The sequence below is a fragment of the Anastrepha ludens genome, chromosome 4 (assembly GCF_028408465.1).
Source record: "Anastrepha ludens isolate Willacy chromosome 4, idAnaLude1.1, whole genome shotgun sequence".
Classification (NCBI taxonomy): domain Eukaryota; kingdom Metazoa; phylum Arthropoda; class Insecta; order Diptera; family Tephritidae; genus Anastrepha; species Anastrepha ludens.
Window position 1 is genome coordinate 128,730,749 of NC_071500.1, and position 15,824 is coordinate 128,746,572.

Genomic DNA, 15,824 nt, shown 5'->3' on the forward strand with positions numbered 1-15,824 from the left:
CTGATGAAATTTTCGCCCAATAGACAGCTGTGTTGGACTGTTTGGCGAGGCTCCGATCAGGCCGGGGCTTAGCAGAACCTTCACCCGACACATTGACTGGCGCTAGAACAGCGCTCGTAACTTAGGAGATCGTGGCGCGGCCATTAGCAGCAGTTGCAGGGCAGGGAGATGTACTACTTTCAGCCACCGTCTTCCTCCGCTTGCTTCGAGAGCGACACATAGGCAAGTATAGTTATACGTGTAATATTAAAATATTTGTGCATCAAATATATTATTACGTTCTCCTCAACTAAAAGGTCTCTATAATACCTCGAAGTTCTTCATTTGTACACGTACTCGTACACCTGGACGTGCATATATTTGCACGTAAATGTTTGTTCATTTTCTGTATTGCTAACACTCAATTGACAAATATAAGGTAGCGATTTTCGGAAAGCGGCGCCTTCTGTATTCCCTACATCGTAATTTGTATCCAAGAATGCAAGTTTTGGCCATCCGAAGAAAAATTGTTTATAATTGTGGAAAAACGAAACTTTTGTTTCCAGAACGACAATGGTATTTAACGATTTCTCGTGAATAAATCCCGATGCGGTAAAAGTACCAACACTTATATAACGTTCCTAGTGGAGACTGGATATAGTTTATTTACTTAAAATATGATATTTAAGAATTACAGAAAATTTTAGGTGCTCATTTCACTTAATTGTTACATAAATATGTATGTATTTGGAAATCTGCCGGATTGCGCCACATTTATTGATCAATGAATTTCGTTTGATTTCCTTTCGCAATAACTGTACCATCATTTTTCTGCAGAACACATTCAAGAAAAGCCAGTTTTTTCCCTGCCCGAAGAGTCTTGGCAGAAACAATGATATCGTCTCCTTCCTTAGCGGCCTTTAAATAAGTGACATGTAAATCGACTGATACACCAGGGGGACAGGGCTTAGTCATCAGTGCGTAAGTTGTCACCATATCAACAATAGTAGCTGTGAAACCTCCATGTAAAAAACCACCGCGATTAAGATGCTCAGGTGCTACTTTAAATATAGCAGTGCATTTACCCTCTCCACCATCGGTTATTTGAATCTGAAAGTAAAGTAGAAAATAGTTATATATTCTTGTACGAGTATTTGTATCATAACATAAAATTAACTTATTGGAGCTTTCAGCACATGCTTTATGCAAATAACTTTTAACAATTTCAATTCTGAAAGTAAGAGGTTAAATTTGTGCTGTAATATGAACTTTAACTAATACTAGTTCACTCAATAGTTATATTGTTTCATTCGACTCGAAACAAAGAGTAATTCGATCATGATACTATTACACCTAAGTTCGTAAGGTAATCACGATGTACAGAATGCAAAGCTGTCGCCGACATTAAACCGTTAATCGGCTCCCAGCGATTTATTCGAACCAGTATATTTGCTGACGGAATAAGTTAAATGACGGTGGCTTGTTTATATCAGAGGTTGTATTTGTTGCGAAAGGCCACTTTACTTTGGCAACTCATTTCGCATTTTCTCATCTCTCCGTTTTTCTCTCATTCACCAATCAACACCTGACAAATAGCAGCAAATTTAGTTCCTTTCTATTTAGACGTCGACGAAAGCGCATGGGCGCCGCAAAAAATAAGTGTAAGATAAATATTGTCTATTAATTTTGATATTGTATTGTAAATTTATTGATCTGAATAAAGTTTTCAGCTTTCGATTGACAAACGCAGCTTTACTTACTGCTTAGGAGGATTTTAACTGCGCGTCACACTGCCATCATCAACATTCTGAAAAATTTTATTTTAAAGAGATTTCTATTTAATAAGCTGTAAAAATGGAGGATGTTTCTAAAACTGCATAGCCACGGGGGGTGCGGACGCTGACACAATAAGCGCAGTCGAGGTTCTATTAGATGAGCAGTGCAGCGCCGCCATACACATGTAGCATTCCACAACTTATAGAACTGCAATGCAACCAAACTGCAGGTATAACAGTAACACACATTCCATTAGCCACGTTCAATGTCGTCCCTAACCTTGCTAACGTGATGACATTTCCTATACCACTACGAACGGCATGACGACCATGCTGCCCAACTTAACCTCAAACAGCAATACAGTGTCGGCTATATCTTCATCTCAACCTTTTTCTGTATATACATCAATGCACAATTTGCACAGTTTGCCAACATCGGTTGCTTCAGGATTTTCACATCCAAATATGCCTTATGCAGCGTATCTGACCGTTACCAATCCATACTCTATGATAGCCGTCCTAAATTTGAGTGCGGCACATATAGCTAGTCGTCAAGGGATTACAAAAGATCTGCCAACCTTTACATTTAGGCCTGAGGACTGGCCCGTATTTATTACTAACAACGAGCACTCTACCACACGGTGCGGATTCATGGACCAAGAAAACTTTACAAGGTTGCAGAAATGCCTAAAGGGGCAAGCATTAGAGGCAGTTCGTGATAGGCGTATGGTGCCGTCTACGGTTGGATTGGCCATTAATACACTCCGCATGCTGTATCGTAGACCAGACGTGATTCCCCAAGTAATGCTGCGTAGGTTAAGGGAGGAGCCATCTGTTAAGTTAGACAAATTAGAAACCTTAGTAACATATTCATTTGCGGTACAAAATTATCGCGCTACAATGCAGGCGGTCGGACTAAACGATTATCTAAATGATCTAGTGCTATTACGAGCTGGTAGCTAAACTGCCATGTAACCAAAGGTTCCTGAGACGCGCTGATATTGCTGCATACGGTGATTGGCTTTTCGGTCTAGCCATGTGCGCTAGCTAGGTCACATCCATTCAGACATTGGCGATAGCATCGGGTAATAACAACGTCGAAGCAAAAAAGGCAGTGCTATTAAACGAGCTGGTAGCCAAACTGCCATGTTACCAAATTTCCTCAGACGCGCTGATATTGCTGCATACGATGATTGGCTTTTCGGTCTAGCCATGTGCGCTAGCTAGGTCACATCCATTCAGACATTGGCGATAGCATCGGGTAATAACAACGTCGAAGCAAAAAAGGGAAATCGCGAATCACTAAGGGCAGAATAATGATTCACGTGCGAGCCACATGCTGTCCGATTGCTATGAATTTCGCGCCCTCTCGTAAAGTGCCAGGTGGAAAGTTGTACATGAAAGTAAACTCTGTTAACGCTGTTTCAAAAGTCATTTCATTCGTCGATGTAATTCGAAAAGATGCTGTGGCGTAGATGATTGTAGAATTTCTCACCATCCTCTGCTTCACAATGGAACTTCGTTGGCGATTGAAAATAATAAGAATCAGCACTATACCACGAGCTGGGCACAGCAGCTGATAAAGAAACGCAGAGGGCGCTTTTCAAGTATGTTGAGGTTATTTTACTTGGCGGTACAAAAGCAATACGTGCATTCGCCCTTATCGACAAAGGAGCCTCCTGTACGCTAATTGAGTCTCAATTGGCGAACGAGCTTGATTTAGATAGGCCAGTTAAGCAAATTCCAAATTTGTTAATGTTTATGTTTCACCGATTGCATTACCCTCTCAAAAATACAGGCTTCGAAACATTCAAACCGTTTCTAATCTACTACTTCCTCAGCAGTCGCTGTTCAGCTCTACGATTAGTAAGCACGCTTCGACCCTATAACAAGGCAAGAGCGCGAATTTTGATAGGTTTGGACAACGCTTAAATTGGAATCCCTATCGAAATAAGAGATGATTGGGGATCCGGCCTTATTGCCGCAAACTGCCGACTAGGATGGAGCGTATATGGGTGCGATAAAACTAACTGCGTTGATCAAACAAGAATATTGCATACCTGCGAATGTGGTACAACCAGAGACGATCGTATGGACCAGCAACTGAAAACGTATTTTTCTATTGATGCCATCGGATCATATGCACCAATTAAGCCGTTGATATCTAAAGATGATAAACGCGTTCTTCAAATCATGGAAAATACCATGCGCTTTATCTCCGCTGAAAAGAAATGGGAAACCGGTTTACTTCGGACGTACGAAGCTGTCGAGCTTCCCGATTCCCTGCCTTTGGCAATCCGGTGACTCTCGTGCTTAGAAAGTAAAATGAAGCGTGGTTCGTCAACCCGTCAATTTCTTATAAACAAAATACCTGATTATGAGAAAAAAGGGTACGCACGTAAGTTGAACATGTTTGTTTGTATGTTTGTGATAGCCAAGTGGACAATATAAAAATATATTAAAAATGGGCCGACGTACTACGATTGAACAGCGAGAACTCGTCATCAAGCATTTTCAAAGCGGAAAGTCGCAGCGAAAAATTGCGGAAATAGTTTGTTTGAGTAGTGCTACAGTACAAAGTATCATTGAAAGCTTCGTTCATGAAAATCGGGGGCAAAATAAAGGCCGATGTGCCCCAAATAAAATTTTCGACGAACGTGATGAGCGTTTAATTGTTCGAAAAATAAAAGAAAACCCAATGCTATCGGCCCCAAAACTGCTAAACGAAATTCAGCAGGAAGTGGGCAAATCATGTTGCGCCGAAATAGTGCGAGGGTACTACGTGAAAAGTACTTTAATGGTCGAGTAGCACGAAAGAAGCCATTCCGAGTTGCCTTCGCCGGAGAGCCCGAAAGTAAAAATTTTGATTTCTGGAAAACGGTAATATTTTCTGACGAGTCCAAATTCAATCTATTCGACTTAGATGGCGCAAATCTTACGTCTGGCGGAAACCTAATGCAACCACCGGCTCAATCACCTGACATGAACATCATCGAGAATTTATGGTCATTACAGGAAACAAAAATCCACACACATCACATAAGCAATAGATATCAGATGAAAACCGTAAATTTGGAGGAGTGAAACAAAATCGGACCGGAAGCAACAAAAGAGCTAGTGGAGTCAATGCCAGAATGGTTTAAAGCTGTTAACAAAGCCAAAGGGTACCACACAAAGTACTGGATAGTTTTTAAATCATTACTTTAACTTAAATTTAAGAAAAAATTAATATTGCATGAAATAAGCTGTGACATAAAATTTTGAACTGTTCTGTGTTTTAGTTTTTTCTATATTTTTTATTTAGAGCTTAAAAAAATATGTGAAGTACTTTTTTTATACTGCAATTGCGCATAAATTAGAATTGTAAAGAATGGTTCCCTTTTGGTTGACTGGGTTTTTCTTTTTTCGCTTTATTCTTCTCTCTCTCATCGTTCGTTTGAGAGTTCGCTCTCACATTTATTCTGCACGGTATTACAAACCAAGAATGATAGAAAGAAGATTGCGCCCATCAGAGCGTACGTGTCGTCACGTTTGCTGAGTTGTGCAGTATTGCCAACTATTTGCTCTTCGCAATAAATTTAGTGCTTTTTTATACCCTGTTTGTTCCTTTTTTTTTAATTTAAAGCTACCGAAACTTTAAGATAAAAAACAAACTATATTATTGAACAAAAAAAAGGTTAGAAAAGGTCACTCTGAGAAGATTTTAGTGCTAATGAAAATTTTTTTACTCTTATAAAATTTGATAATTTGAAAGTGCAAATTTAATTTTTGGCTCCATTTAAGGTTATGCAAAAATATTAAATGCCCCTCTCTCAACTCTTCTTAAGATTGAAAACCTTTTTACACATTTTAAAAAGCCTTTGAATTTATTGAATGCGAATTAAAACCATAGAGGTGTAATCGTTTCTTCCGGTCATCAATCCTTAGTGAGACATAGGACATTAAGAGTTATATTCATTGTAAAAATAAACAAGAAAATACCAGAAAATACTAAAGAAACCATACTGACATTTTTACAAAAATAATACCTTATCTTGTTACATAACTTCAAATATAGCAAAAAAGTCGTTCCCTTAACAAAAGAGTCTCGCTTAGCAAAAAAAACCTCATAAATTAAATTGTACATAAGCATAACACATTTATTTAAAAAAACGCACATTTTAAAGACAATTTGTCAGGCATACAAAGTTCTTTAAGTGATTCAATAAAAATTTGTTGGGTTATTTTCTTTGAATGGGCATTTTAGTGCGTTTTTATATCCAAAGCTAGGCAACACTGCAGTAGCGAGAGAGAGATTTGACTGCCGAAAGCAGAAGAACACCAACAACACCTGCAATCGCGGGCAATGCCACCAGATGTTAAAAAAAAGTAAAGCTAAATAAAACTGAGTGAATTATTTAAATAATTATTAAAAAATGTATATTTTACAAAATTATAAACATGACATTTTAATTAGAAATGTCATGAAGAAAGAACTAAAACTCCGAGACAAAAAATAATAAAAATAACAAAAAAAAATGCTAAATCAAGTTACGAAAATGGTAATCTAGCCATACTGGAGCTAAAATCACGTAACTAGTTGTCAAATTCGCTGAGCGCAAAGTAACGGGACCACGATAGGCGCCATCTCATTATTCTTTCCATCATGATTACAAACGGCAGAGAACGTTAATATAGAGAATTCTCACGAGCTACGAATAGTGTGAGTTGTCAAAAATGAAGTGAAACCGCGAACACTATTTCACCTCGCTTAACTCGACAGCGGGGAAGTTCTTAACAGAGCTGATTACAGTGAATTATGTACAAGTACATTGGCTCAGCTTAGTTTTTGGTTTCTGTATGAAATCAAATTGACGAATGCCGACGGGATTTTGCAAGGCATTTGCTTGTGTATTTTTATGTTCGCTTGATAAACGAAATTTATTCAATCTACATATATTTTCAAACAAATACAACCAAATAAAGATTTAAAATCAAAGTAACTTTAATGTTTGTTGCTTTAACAGTTTCAACTATTGTACTGTGCAACAAAAACTCAGCATCAAAAAATTCATTGATAAATTCGAGCTCATAGTTCCTAAGAGCAAGTACTTTCATTCATAAAACGAGCCGCCCATATGCCAATTTTCTCGACAATTCGAAAATAGTCAATATTGGAATATTTCGCGTAGAATTATTTGCCAATATTTGATAAATCTTCAATTTTTGTCAAGTCGAGTGCCCGCGGCTTCGTACATATGTATGCATCAATATATGTACGTAAATATGTGTATATGTACAATGCTGTGCCTATGAATGTGCGCTGCGCCTTGAATGCGCGCTGGATTTCTTGAGAAGCTTTACCGTTTTATCTTGAGCTGTGGCTGGTGAGCATACATACACACAGCATATACATATGCGCAAATGTATATAAATTCACAAATTTACATTTGCATATGCCATCTTCCTGTGCGCCTGGTAATGAAGCGTTTTCTATAGAGGATTTTGATTCAGTTGAAGGGAATTCAACAAAGTTTTACAGACACCAGGCAGACAGACATAACATATGTATATAATTTTGGATGATTTGGAAAAATTCAAATAGTATATAGGTCATATTAAAAAGCTAGCTAACATTCTTTGCTTCTAATCACCAACAAATTCTTATCGACTGCTGCTAAATTTACATAATTCAGCCCCTCACTGTTATTTTTGTTGAAAAATGTGTTTATGGTGAAATTGTCTTCGCGAGACGAGTACCCCTCAAAAATGAACACTTTCCTGTCATTAAGACTTCTCTATACATTAACGTTCTCTGCAAACGGTTAAAAGAACATTTGTAATAATAGAATTTGGAGTACTATTTAGTAAAAATAGCTTCAAATCGAATCTTAACGTAATAAAAAATGTTTATAAGTAATTTTGTTGGCAAAACTTTCCTTTACTACCACGATATATTTGAACGGGGGGCGGAGAGGGAAGGGGCGTGGCACCACCCCATACGCCCATTAAAAAAAAGCAAGGTCACACCACTATAACTGTTAAAGTCCCAACCTCCTAGTGTCCCTATGGAACGCCCAGGAGAAGTTTAAAAATTAGGTTTTTTCCGACCGCATTTGCAGTTTGTACTGAAATACAGTTGAAGAGAAGAGTATACAGCAGTCGTCAACCCAGCAAGCATTTAAATTAGGTTTTATATTTCATAGCACTTATTAAAACGTGGTTTTATCGTAAAAGTTATGAGTGCCGATGGCGAAAATTTAGGTCAAAAACTGTCCGATTTTGCATTATTTCAATATTTATAAAAAATTTTTTTTTTTGTAAAAATATTTGTTTTTGTAATATACCTACATGTATATTTGAAATCAAAAAAGCGCCGCAGGCGAAAATTTGGACTAAAAATCCCGCAATTTTTATTCCAAATTTTCAGTATTTGTAAAAATATTTGTTTTTGTAATATATATGTATATTTGAAATCAAAAAAGCGCCGCAGCCGAAAATTTGGACTAAAAATCCCGCGATTTTTATTCCAAATTTTCAGTATTTGTAAAAATATTTGTTTTTGTTATATACATATGTGTATATTTGAAATCAAAAAAGCGCCCCTATAAATAATAGAAATAACAACCGTTCGTTTGACAGTTCGCTCCTCAAATTTATTCTGCACGGTATTACAAACGGTTAGAAGAAAATTTGTAATAAAAGAATTTTAATAGAATTTGGACTATTATTTTGTAAAAATAGCTTTAAATCGAATCTTAATGTAATAAAGAATGTTTATAAGTGATTTTGTTACTTTTCTGTGTTTGTATTTTAAGTGAAATAAGCGTCTGTAATAGGGCATTTTTTCAAGCTTATGCAAAAAATACGTATTTTTAACGTTAAATATTGCTATTAATTCTTAATTTTAATTTATAAAAAGTAATATAAATCAAAAGGCTGATATAGTGACTACATTTGCGTGTTATAATTTTTAAATTCGGTCCACGCACTTAGACATTATAAGCAAATATATCGTGGTAGAAAAGGAAAGCACAGCTGTGTTTGTATTTAAGTGAAATAAGCGTCTGTAATAGGGTATTTTTTTCAAGCTTCAACTGGTAGAAATGGAAAGCACAGCGTATAATATAAAAAATATAATACATAACATATAATATAATATACTATATAACATATAATATGCACTACACTAAATCTAAGTTTTCACAAATGTTCTTGGGCTTGTTTAACGCAAAAATAGAACTTAAATAATTTTTACTTGTCTGGCAATACAATATATACATATGTACATACATAAGGACATACATACATATGCCTGTAAGTATGTACTTACGTACGGCCCAATTCATTGGATCATTAATTAGATCATGTCTACACTGCGTTGTGTTTTTTTTTTAAACAAATGTTCGACCTTTTCCATTGTCTTTTCGAAGCCAGTAGACTTAGTTATAATATTTGTAATGTTTTTAATGAACTCTAAGCTTTTTTTATTCGACATCATGCTGCGTTAAAAATTATAAACTATTATTAGTGCTATTACGCTTCAAGTAAATACTTTGTTAAAGTACCAAGTACTTTCGATCCTAAAGGGGGTTTCTGATAGCCAGTTAAAGCATTTATTCGGTTAACAATACCTGTAAATCGAAACTATAGAAACCACTCGGCCACAGTATCACTGGAATAGCTATAACTCTGGACTGTTCTTTTTCTTAATTGGCGAGATAAGCGCTTCCGTGATTTCAGCCGAGTTTGACAAACCGTATCAGTCTTGGAGGGAAAACTTTAGTATAATGTATGTCGCTTTGAAAAAAAGTTTAAAAGGGGGGATAGAAGGGATGTATCCCCATTTTAAAACTGAAAACCGAACCTGCCGGAGGCTTATAGTTTTAAAGTAATTTAATGTTAAAGTTGTTTAATTTAGCGAAAAGTTGGTGTTACCATACACCTGAAATAAAAACGAAGTTCGTATGCAGGGATGTTCAGTGGAAGGTTCATTGTAAAACTGCAGTATTTTTTGCTGTAATTTTAAGTTGAGCAATATTTTTGAAAATAAAAGCATACACCTCATTTAAACTTAAAAACAATGATACTAAGCGTATCACAAAAAATAATAAAGTAATTAAAATTTAATTCAATTAATTAACACAGTATTTTTGCGTAGAACTCCTTATTGTGAAGGCGGCCTTCGGCCGCGCTTCAAATAAATAACCCTCATCAGTCCAACTCCGGCTACGCAATCCACAGTATTTTTGCGTAGAACTCTTTTTCGCGTGGCCGGCCTTCGGCCGCGCTTCAAAAAAATTACCACCATCAGTCCAACTGAGGCTACGCAATCCACAGTATTTTTAAAAAATCATAAGCGTGTATGTAGTAAGGAGGCACAATAACCCCCATCCCCATCATTAACACTAAACTTAAATACTTAATTTTTGTTCATATTTTTGTTTTATTTGCAGGCATCCGACAATACTATAGTGTTGTTATTCCAATCTTTTTCTTATTCGCGTTTAAAATTGGAAAGTGACTCTATTTGCATTTAATTTTAATAACAATAATTCGAATATAAGGATAGAAATAAAATAAAAACACGCGTGTGAGTGTATATTTGGTGAATTTTAGTGAAGTGTTAAAAAATATATAGTGTAATGTGGCAAATTATAGTGAAGTTCCAAAGGGCATTTTGAAGGCCAATAATTATGAAATTATTATTTCCTGAATAACTTGAAGTTATAAAGAGTGTTCCTTAACACCTCACTAACATTTCCACCAAGTTTCATTAATAAAGACATAATAGTTTGCCAAAAATTGCCCAATATACATTATTCTAAATTCCAGCCGTCTTGGAAAATACCCATGAAAGGAGAATCGACCTACCATCTTTTTGTAGATTTTAAAGCACCCCGTGATGTATGAATTTGGTATCCCCGCAAAACTAATACGGCTATTCAAATTAACGTTGCTCAATACCAGCAGCACCTACAGGTTTGGAAAGGACCTCTCCGAGCTCTTTAATACCAAATTTAGACAGGGTGGCTGGCTCTTTTAACCGGAAGCTGGAAAAGATTGTGGGAGTAGCGTACAACTTAATCGCTCAGCCACAATGTTTTATAACACATAACTGCGCTGTTAGTTTTTCCTTCTTCAAACTGGATCAAGAGGCAAAGCGAATTGGTATGAACAAAATGAAGTACCCACTGTCATCTAAGATACAGTCAGTGCACTCGCGTCTTCTAACAATTTTGATTTCGAGGTTTTAAAAGACTTCGTTTATTTAGGAACCAGCATTAAGAAAGATAACAATGTTAGCCTTGAAATCTAACGGAGAATCTCTCTTGCCAACAAGAACTACCTTAGACTAGATACGCAATTGTGTAGTAAAGTCGTTCCAGTCGAACAAAACTAACACTCTATCAGGCTTTCTTCATGCCCGTCCTAATGTGCGGCGCAGAAGCTTTCACGATGACAACATCTAATGAGGCGTGCGTTTAAGCGTTTAAGAGAAAGATTCTGCAGAAGATTAATGAACCTTTGCACGTTAGTGACGGTGAGTATCACAGGCGATGGAACAATGAGCTATACGACGACATACACATAGCGCAGCGATTAAAGATTCAGCGGCTTCGTTGGCTGGGTCATGTCGTCCGAAGGAATACAAACGCCCCGGCTCTGAAAGTATTAGATCCGGTACCAAGTGGTGGTAGCAGAAAAAGGGAAAGACCTCCCCTGTGTTAGCAAGATCAGGGGGAGAAGGATTTGGCTTCACCTGTTTCCAACTGGGGCAGGTAGACATGGGAAAAATACGACTGGCGCGCTTTGTTAAACTCGGCCGAAATCGCTTAAGTAGTTATCGCGCCAAGCAAAAAGAAGGATAACCAAGGGTGATAGAATACAAAAATTAAGTGATAGAATAAATCCACCTTGCTACTTACCATGAACCTGTTGGGCTATACTGAAATAGGCTGGTATAAATTTTGTGTTTCCGCGGAGGAGAATTTGAGGCTTTTCATGGCATTTTATTTTGAGAACACCAAAAAACTATTTCTCTGTCGGATAATTAGTTGGGTCCAAATAGTTTACAAACGTAAGCAAATTACTTTTAAAATTTACATACAAGTTTTGATAACGTATTTTACTTATCTTACCGGTTTTTCTGAAAATCAAAGTGTTTGGATGTATGTATGCATTCTACTTGTGGAGAGGAGCGCTTGGTGGATGAAAAGCTAATAATAATTGGCACACCTTATAGTTTCATCACCATCGCAAATATAGTATCTTTCGTATCTCTTAACATGATTTAATATATTAGAACACAATGACTACACAATGTATCTGTAGTATCAGCTAAATAGTCGACCGATAAAGCCGGCTCTATGCTGGGCTTTTAATAAATAGCGGCTGGCCCTAAGCATTGAATCATGAAATATCAAGACCGTAGTATGATTAACTATTGATGGATCTGGCAAAATATTTGAAGCTTTTGAAATCTGCTCACATATCGCGGATCACGTGGTAAATATTGAACTAGTAGGGCTTACTCATGCTAATTTCGTTAGTACGCGTTTTTTCATCATATCAGATGTAGAAAGTGAATTTCCACCAAAACAACTTCAAGTTATTTATTTTCACATTAGAAATTTGTATAATTTTTATTGGAAGAAGCAAAGAATACGCACCGATGAGCGGAAAAAAACCACAGAAAATGAAGACGCGGAAAAAAATGGAAATATTGAAGGACGAAGGCAAATTTTACGCATTCTACAAACCAAATATCGCAAGAACTATACCACCATTGTCCAAGCTAAATACGCTAAAAACATAATATAATGTGCCATAAATACTTTTATTTTGGCGTAAAAACGCCAGAGCGAAAATAAGCTTATTACTACAAAGTACGAACAAAGTTACGTTTTTAAAAGTATTTCAATTTTTGATTGAATTCGCCTTAAAAACCTTTATAGAACCAAATCTTCGTAGATTATCCCGCCCTTCGTCAAAAGCGGTGGTGCATTCTTGTTCTCAGAGTTCTATTAAATGTCAGCCATCTTTAATATTATATATGGTTCAACTCCAATCGAAAGTTTAAATGGAGGTACTTCGGTGCGTTGTTATGTAGAGCGGAATCTGTAGGAAATTCCTTCATCTTGACAATTCGCTGCGATTCCCTTCGAGGTGAATATTGTGCGATGCGCCTTGGTAAAAGTGTATTTTTACGAATTTGTTACTTTAAAAGCCAAATAAAACCAAATAATTTCTCGAAGTTCGATCACCTGATTGCTAAATAAAAGTCACAAATTAATGGCAACACAACTTGCTTGCTTTATCGAATTATTTTTTTGTTCTACTTTTCGTATACACGCCATGCCATGCAGCTAAAAACATCAGCAGTTGCATAAGTGTATCTCTTACTATATAAGCGGCGTATAAGGCAACGCCTGAAAGGATAGGTATGGAGTTTGATTAGACAACATAAAAATAGAATGTTTCACAATAATTCGTCAGAGTGCGATGGCTGGATTGTCAAATAAAAGTCACAAATTAATGGCAACTCAACTTACTTTACTTTATTTCTAGTATTAGCTTTTTTACTGTACATGTACACGTTCGACTGAATACCCCATGCGCATGCACCGCTGCTTATATACTCGTACATGTGGTTAATAGCTATCGTAATTTCTAGATTTGGCAACTCGTATCTTCTGGCGAGTTCTGTCTCGCAACCTAGGGTCAAGGCGTGTTCATGTTTTTGTTATTGTTGCCAGTCGATTCGGGTAACTTATAACCAAGGCGAATTTATTACAGGTGACAGCAAACACATATAAGTAAAACCCTACATGTATTTGTTGTTGCGTTTGGTGCAAGCATCATATCAAAATCAGCAAGCAAATGTAAACATACCAATACATACAAACAAAGCATATCATTTTGACGTAAGCCATACCTACGGCGAAAAATTCAGCTGGGTGAATGCTGTCACCTTATTAAATCCACCTTGCTTATAACAGAATTAGCCCCTGCTCAGAGTCCAGCATTGCTTGTCCAGCACTTTATATGTGTGAGTGTCGGGTGCTTGTCGTTTGCCCGGTGACGTTCAAAACAAAAAGCGATAGCCTTGGTAGCTTGTGCTAAAAAGTTATTTTGTAATTTTAATTATAGATAACAAATATATAATAATAATAATAAAAAGCGATCAATCCACAGTTGTATTTAGAAGCAAATATGTCGTCATCGGATGATGAATTTTTATTACTTGCAACTATTGCAGTTTTGTTAAAAAAAAAGAAGAAAAGAAATAAAAAAAAGTGTGGATGAAAAGCCTAAGTAAGGGAATTAAATTTGAGTTTGAGATTTACAAAAATTAAGGGTAATCTGCTTTAACTTATTCTGTTCGTTGTTTGAGAATTTTTTTGTTACCCACTTTCTGTGTTATATTAAAAAATCGCAATAAGTCATGTTTTTAATTATAACTTATGTTTTTCGGGTTCATAACTTTATTATTATTAAATTACTTATGTATATCAGTTTTAAATAATTTCATTTACATATAAATTTTTAAATTTTTTGCTTATTTATGTACATATTTCATACGGATTGTGCTTATTTTTAGTATATCTAGGTGTTTACGAGTAATATACTATTGGGCAACCGCACACTAAATACTAACCTCAATGCTAAATACAACACTGCTGTTTTGTCCATCAGACTCCGACACGATCAAAAAAGTAAGCGTCAAACGAAAATATCAAAAATTGTTGATTTTCATCAAGCATCGTACGTGTAGCCGACAACAAATATGTGTGTCACGACGCCACCCGACTGCACTAACACATACAACATACATTTTGGATGTTTGTATTGAAGTTTCTTTAATATCGGTTAAGTTGCTTTCGTTCTCAGTAAAACTACACAAGTTGGGATTGGACACCGACTCAGAGCTCGGTAAAGTACTGGAATTCTTCGACCAAAAGCAACCACTGTGTTACTACAACATATACATTTATCTTCTCCATGTCCATTATTAACGATTTGAAATCCCTGATTATTTTAAACGGAATGCGCACTAGTACCCGCGAAATCTACGTTGTGAACGAACAATAGCCAGAACCCTGGCTCATAACTCAGATACTTTTCTTTCGCTGGTGTTGGCTTACTGCTAGTAAAGTAGGTCGGATGATTCACTTCAATAAGAAGCTTGTTAATCCAAGAACAGCTTGTGCTTGTTGGACGGCCGTCGCTTATGAGAACCTCTTTACAGCCTCGATCTTCACTTCAGATTTACTATGCAGCTTTCTATAATGTCAATACTGTACTTTCCTAATTGATCTCAAAGCCTACTTTAGATACCATGTCAAATAAATTTCAATTCTGCCAAATCAAGTAGCCTTCAGATAAAACTATCATGTCTTCCAACGCACAGGGTGCCGATATACTTCTGAAAAATAGATGGCGAGTTGCAAAGACCCAAGGATACAAGCAGAAACTCAAACCGACTTTGCCAGCTCCATCGACTTTCAAATGGAAGGACCCACTTCTCAGGTCCAACGTGCTGAACAACTTTGAACTTTAAAACCGATACGTTTTACCCTCAGTTAAAGGCAGAGGAAATCGATCTCTAATTAATCTTTCTTTTTCCTCCACACCACCGGGTTTGCGTAGTAAATGAAGATGATTTAACGATTCACCGCTTTTCCTACTCGTCAATATTTTTCTTGATTATATCCCTCTCAGCTGGCGACAGACATCCTACCTTTTGGTTGTTTTTGAGTACGAGCTTCATGTTCACAGTCGCCTCGATTGCCTTCTGGGTTCATATTCGTTGACCACATTTTAACCCAGGGCATTCATTTCATCGCTTTTGATTTGCCCGTTCGTCTTCGTCTAACTCATCTAAAGGTAGGCCCAGGAAATATGTTGTTTCGACAGGTTGGGTACAGAGGGAGAAGGGTGCTAGATGAGTGGGTTTAGAGGGGCATGTGATAAGGTGGTTAGTGTGGTGTGGGATGCATTCACATGCAGGACATATGTTGAGTATGTCGGAGTCAATTCTGGATAAGTAGGAGCTTAACCTGCTACAATATCCAGAACGTAATTGTG

At 36.7% G+C, this 15,824-nt stretch overlaps 1 protein-coding gene across 2 annotated transcripts; it reads right to left on the minus strand.

Annotated features, from left to right (window-relative positions):
- Window positions 1-613: 613 nt before the first annotated feature.
- Window positions 614-9,289, minus strand: LOC128861162 (acyl-coenzyme A thioesterase 13-like). Of its 2 annotated transcripts, none has more exons than XM_054099088.1 (2): window positions 9,145-9,289; window positions 614-1,089 (listed from the first exon to the last, which is right to left on the minus strand). In XM_054099088.1, the coding sequence occupies exons 1-2, from the start codon at window positions 9,232-9,234 to the stop codon at window positions 754-756; spliced, it is 426 nt and encodes a 141-aa protein (XP_053955063.1). In that variant the 5' UTR covers window positions 9,235-9,289; the 3' UTR covers window positions 614-753. The 2 variants fall into 2 exon arrangements, with proteins under 2 accessions (XP_053955063.1, XP_053955064.1); XM_054099089.1 differs by lacking the exon at window positions 9,145-9,289 and adding an exon at window positions 9,071-9,097.
- Window positions 9,290-15,824: the final 6,535 nt, after the last annotated feature.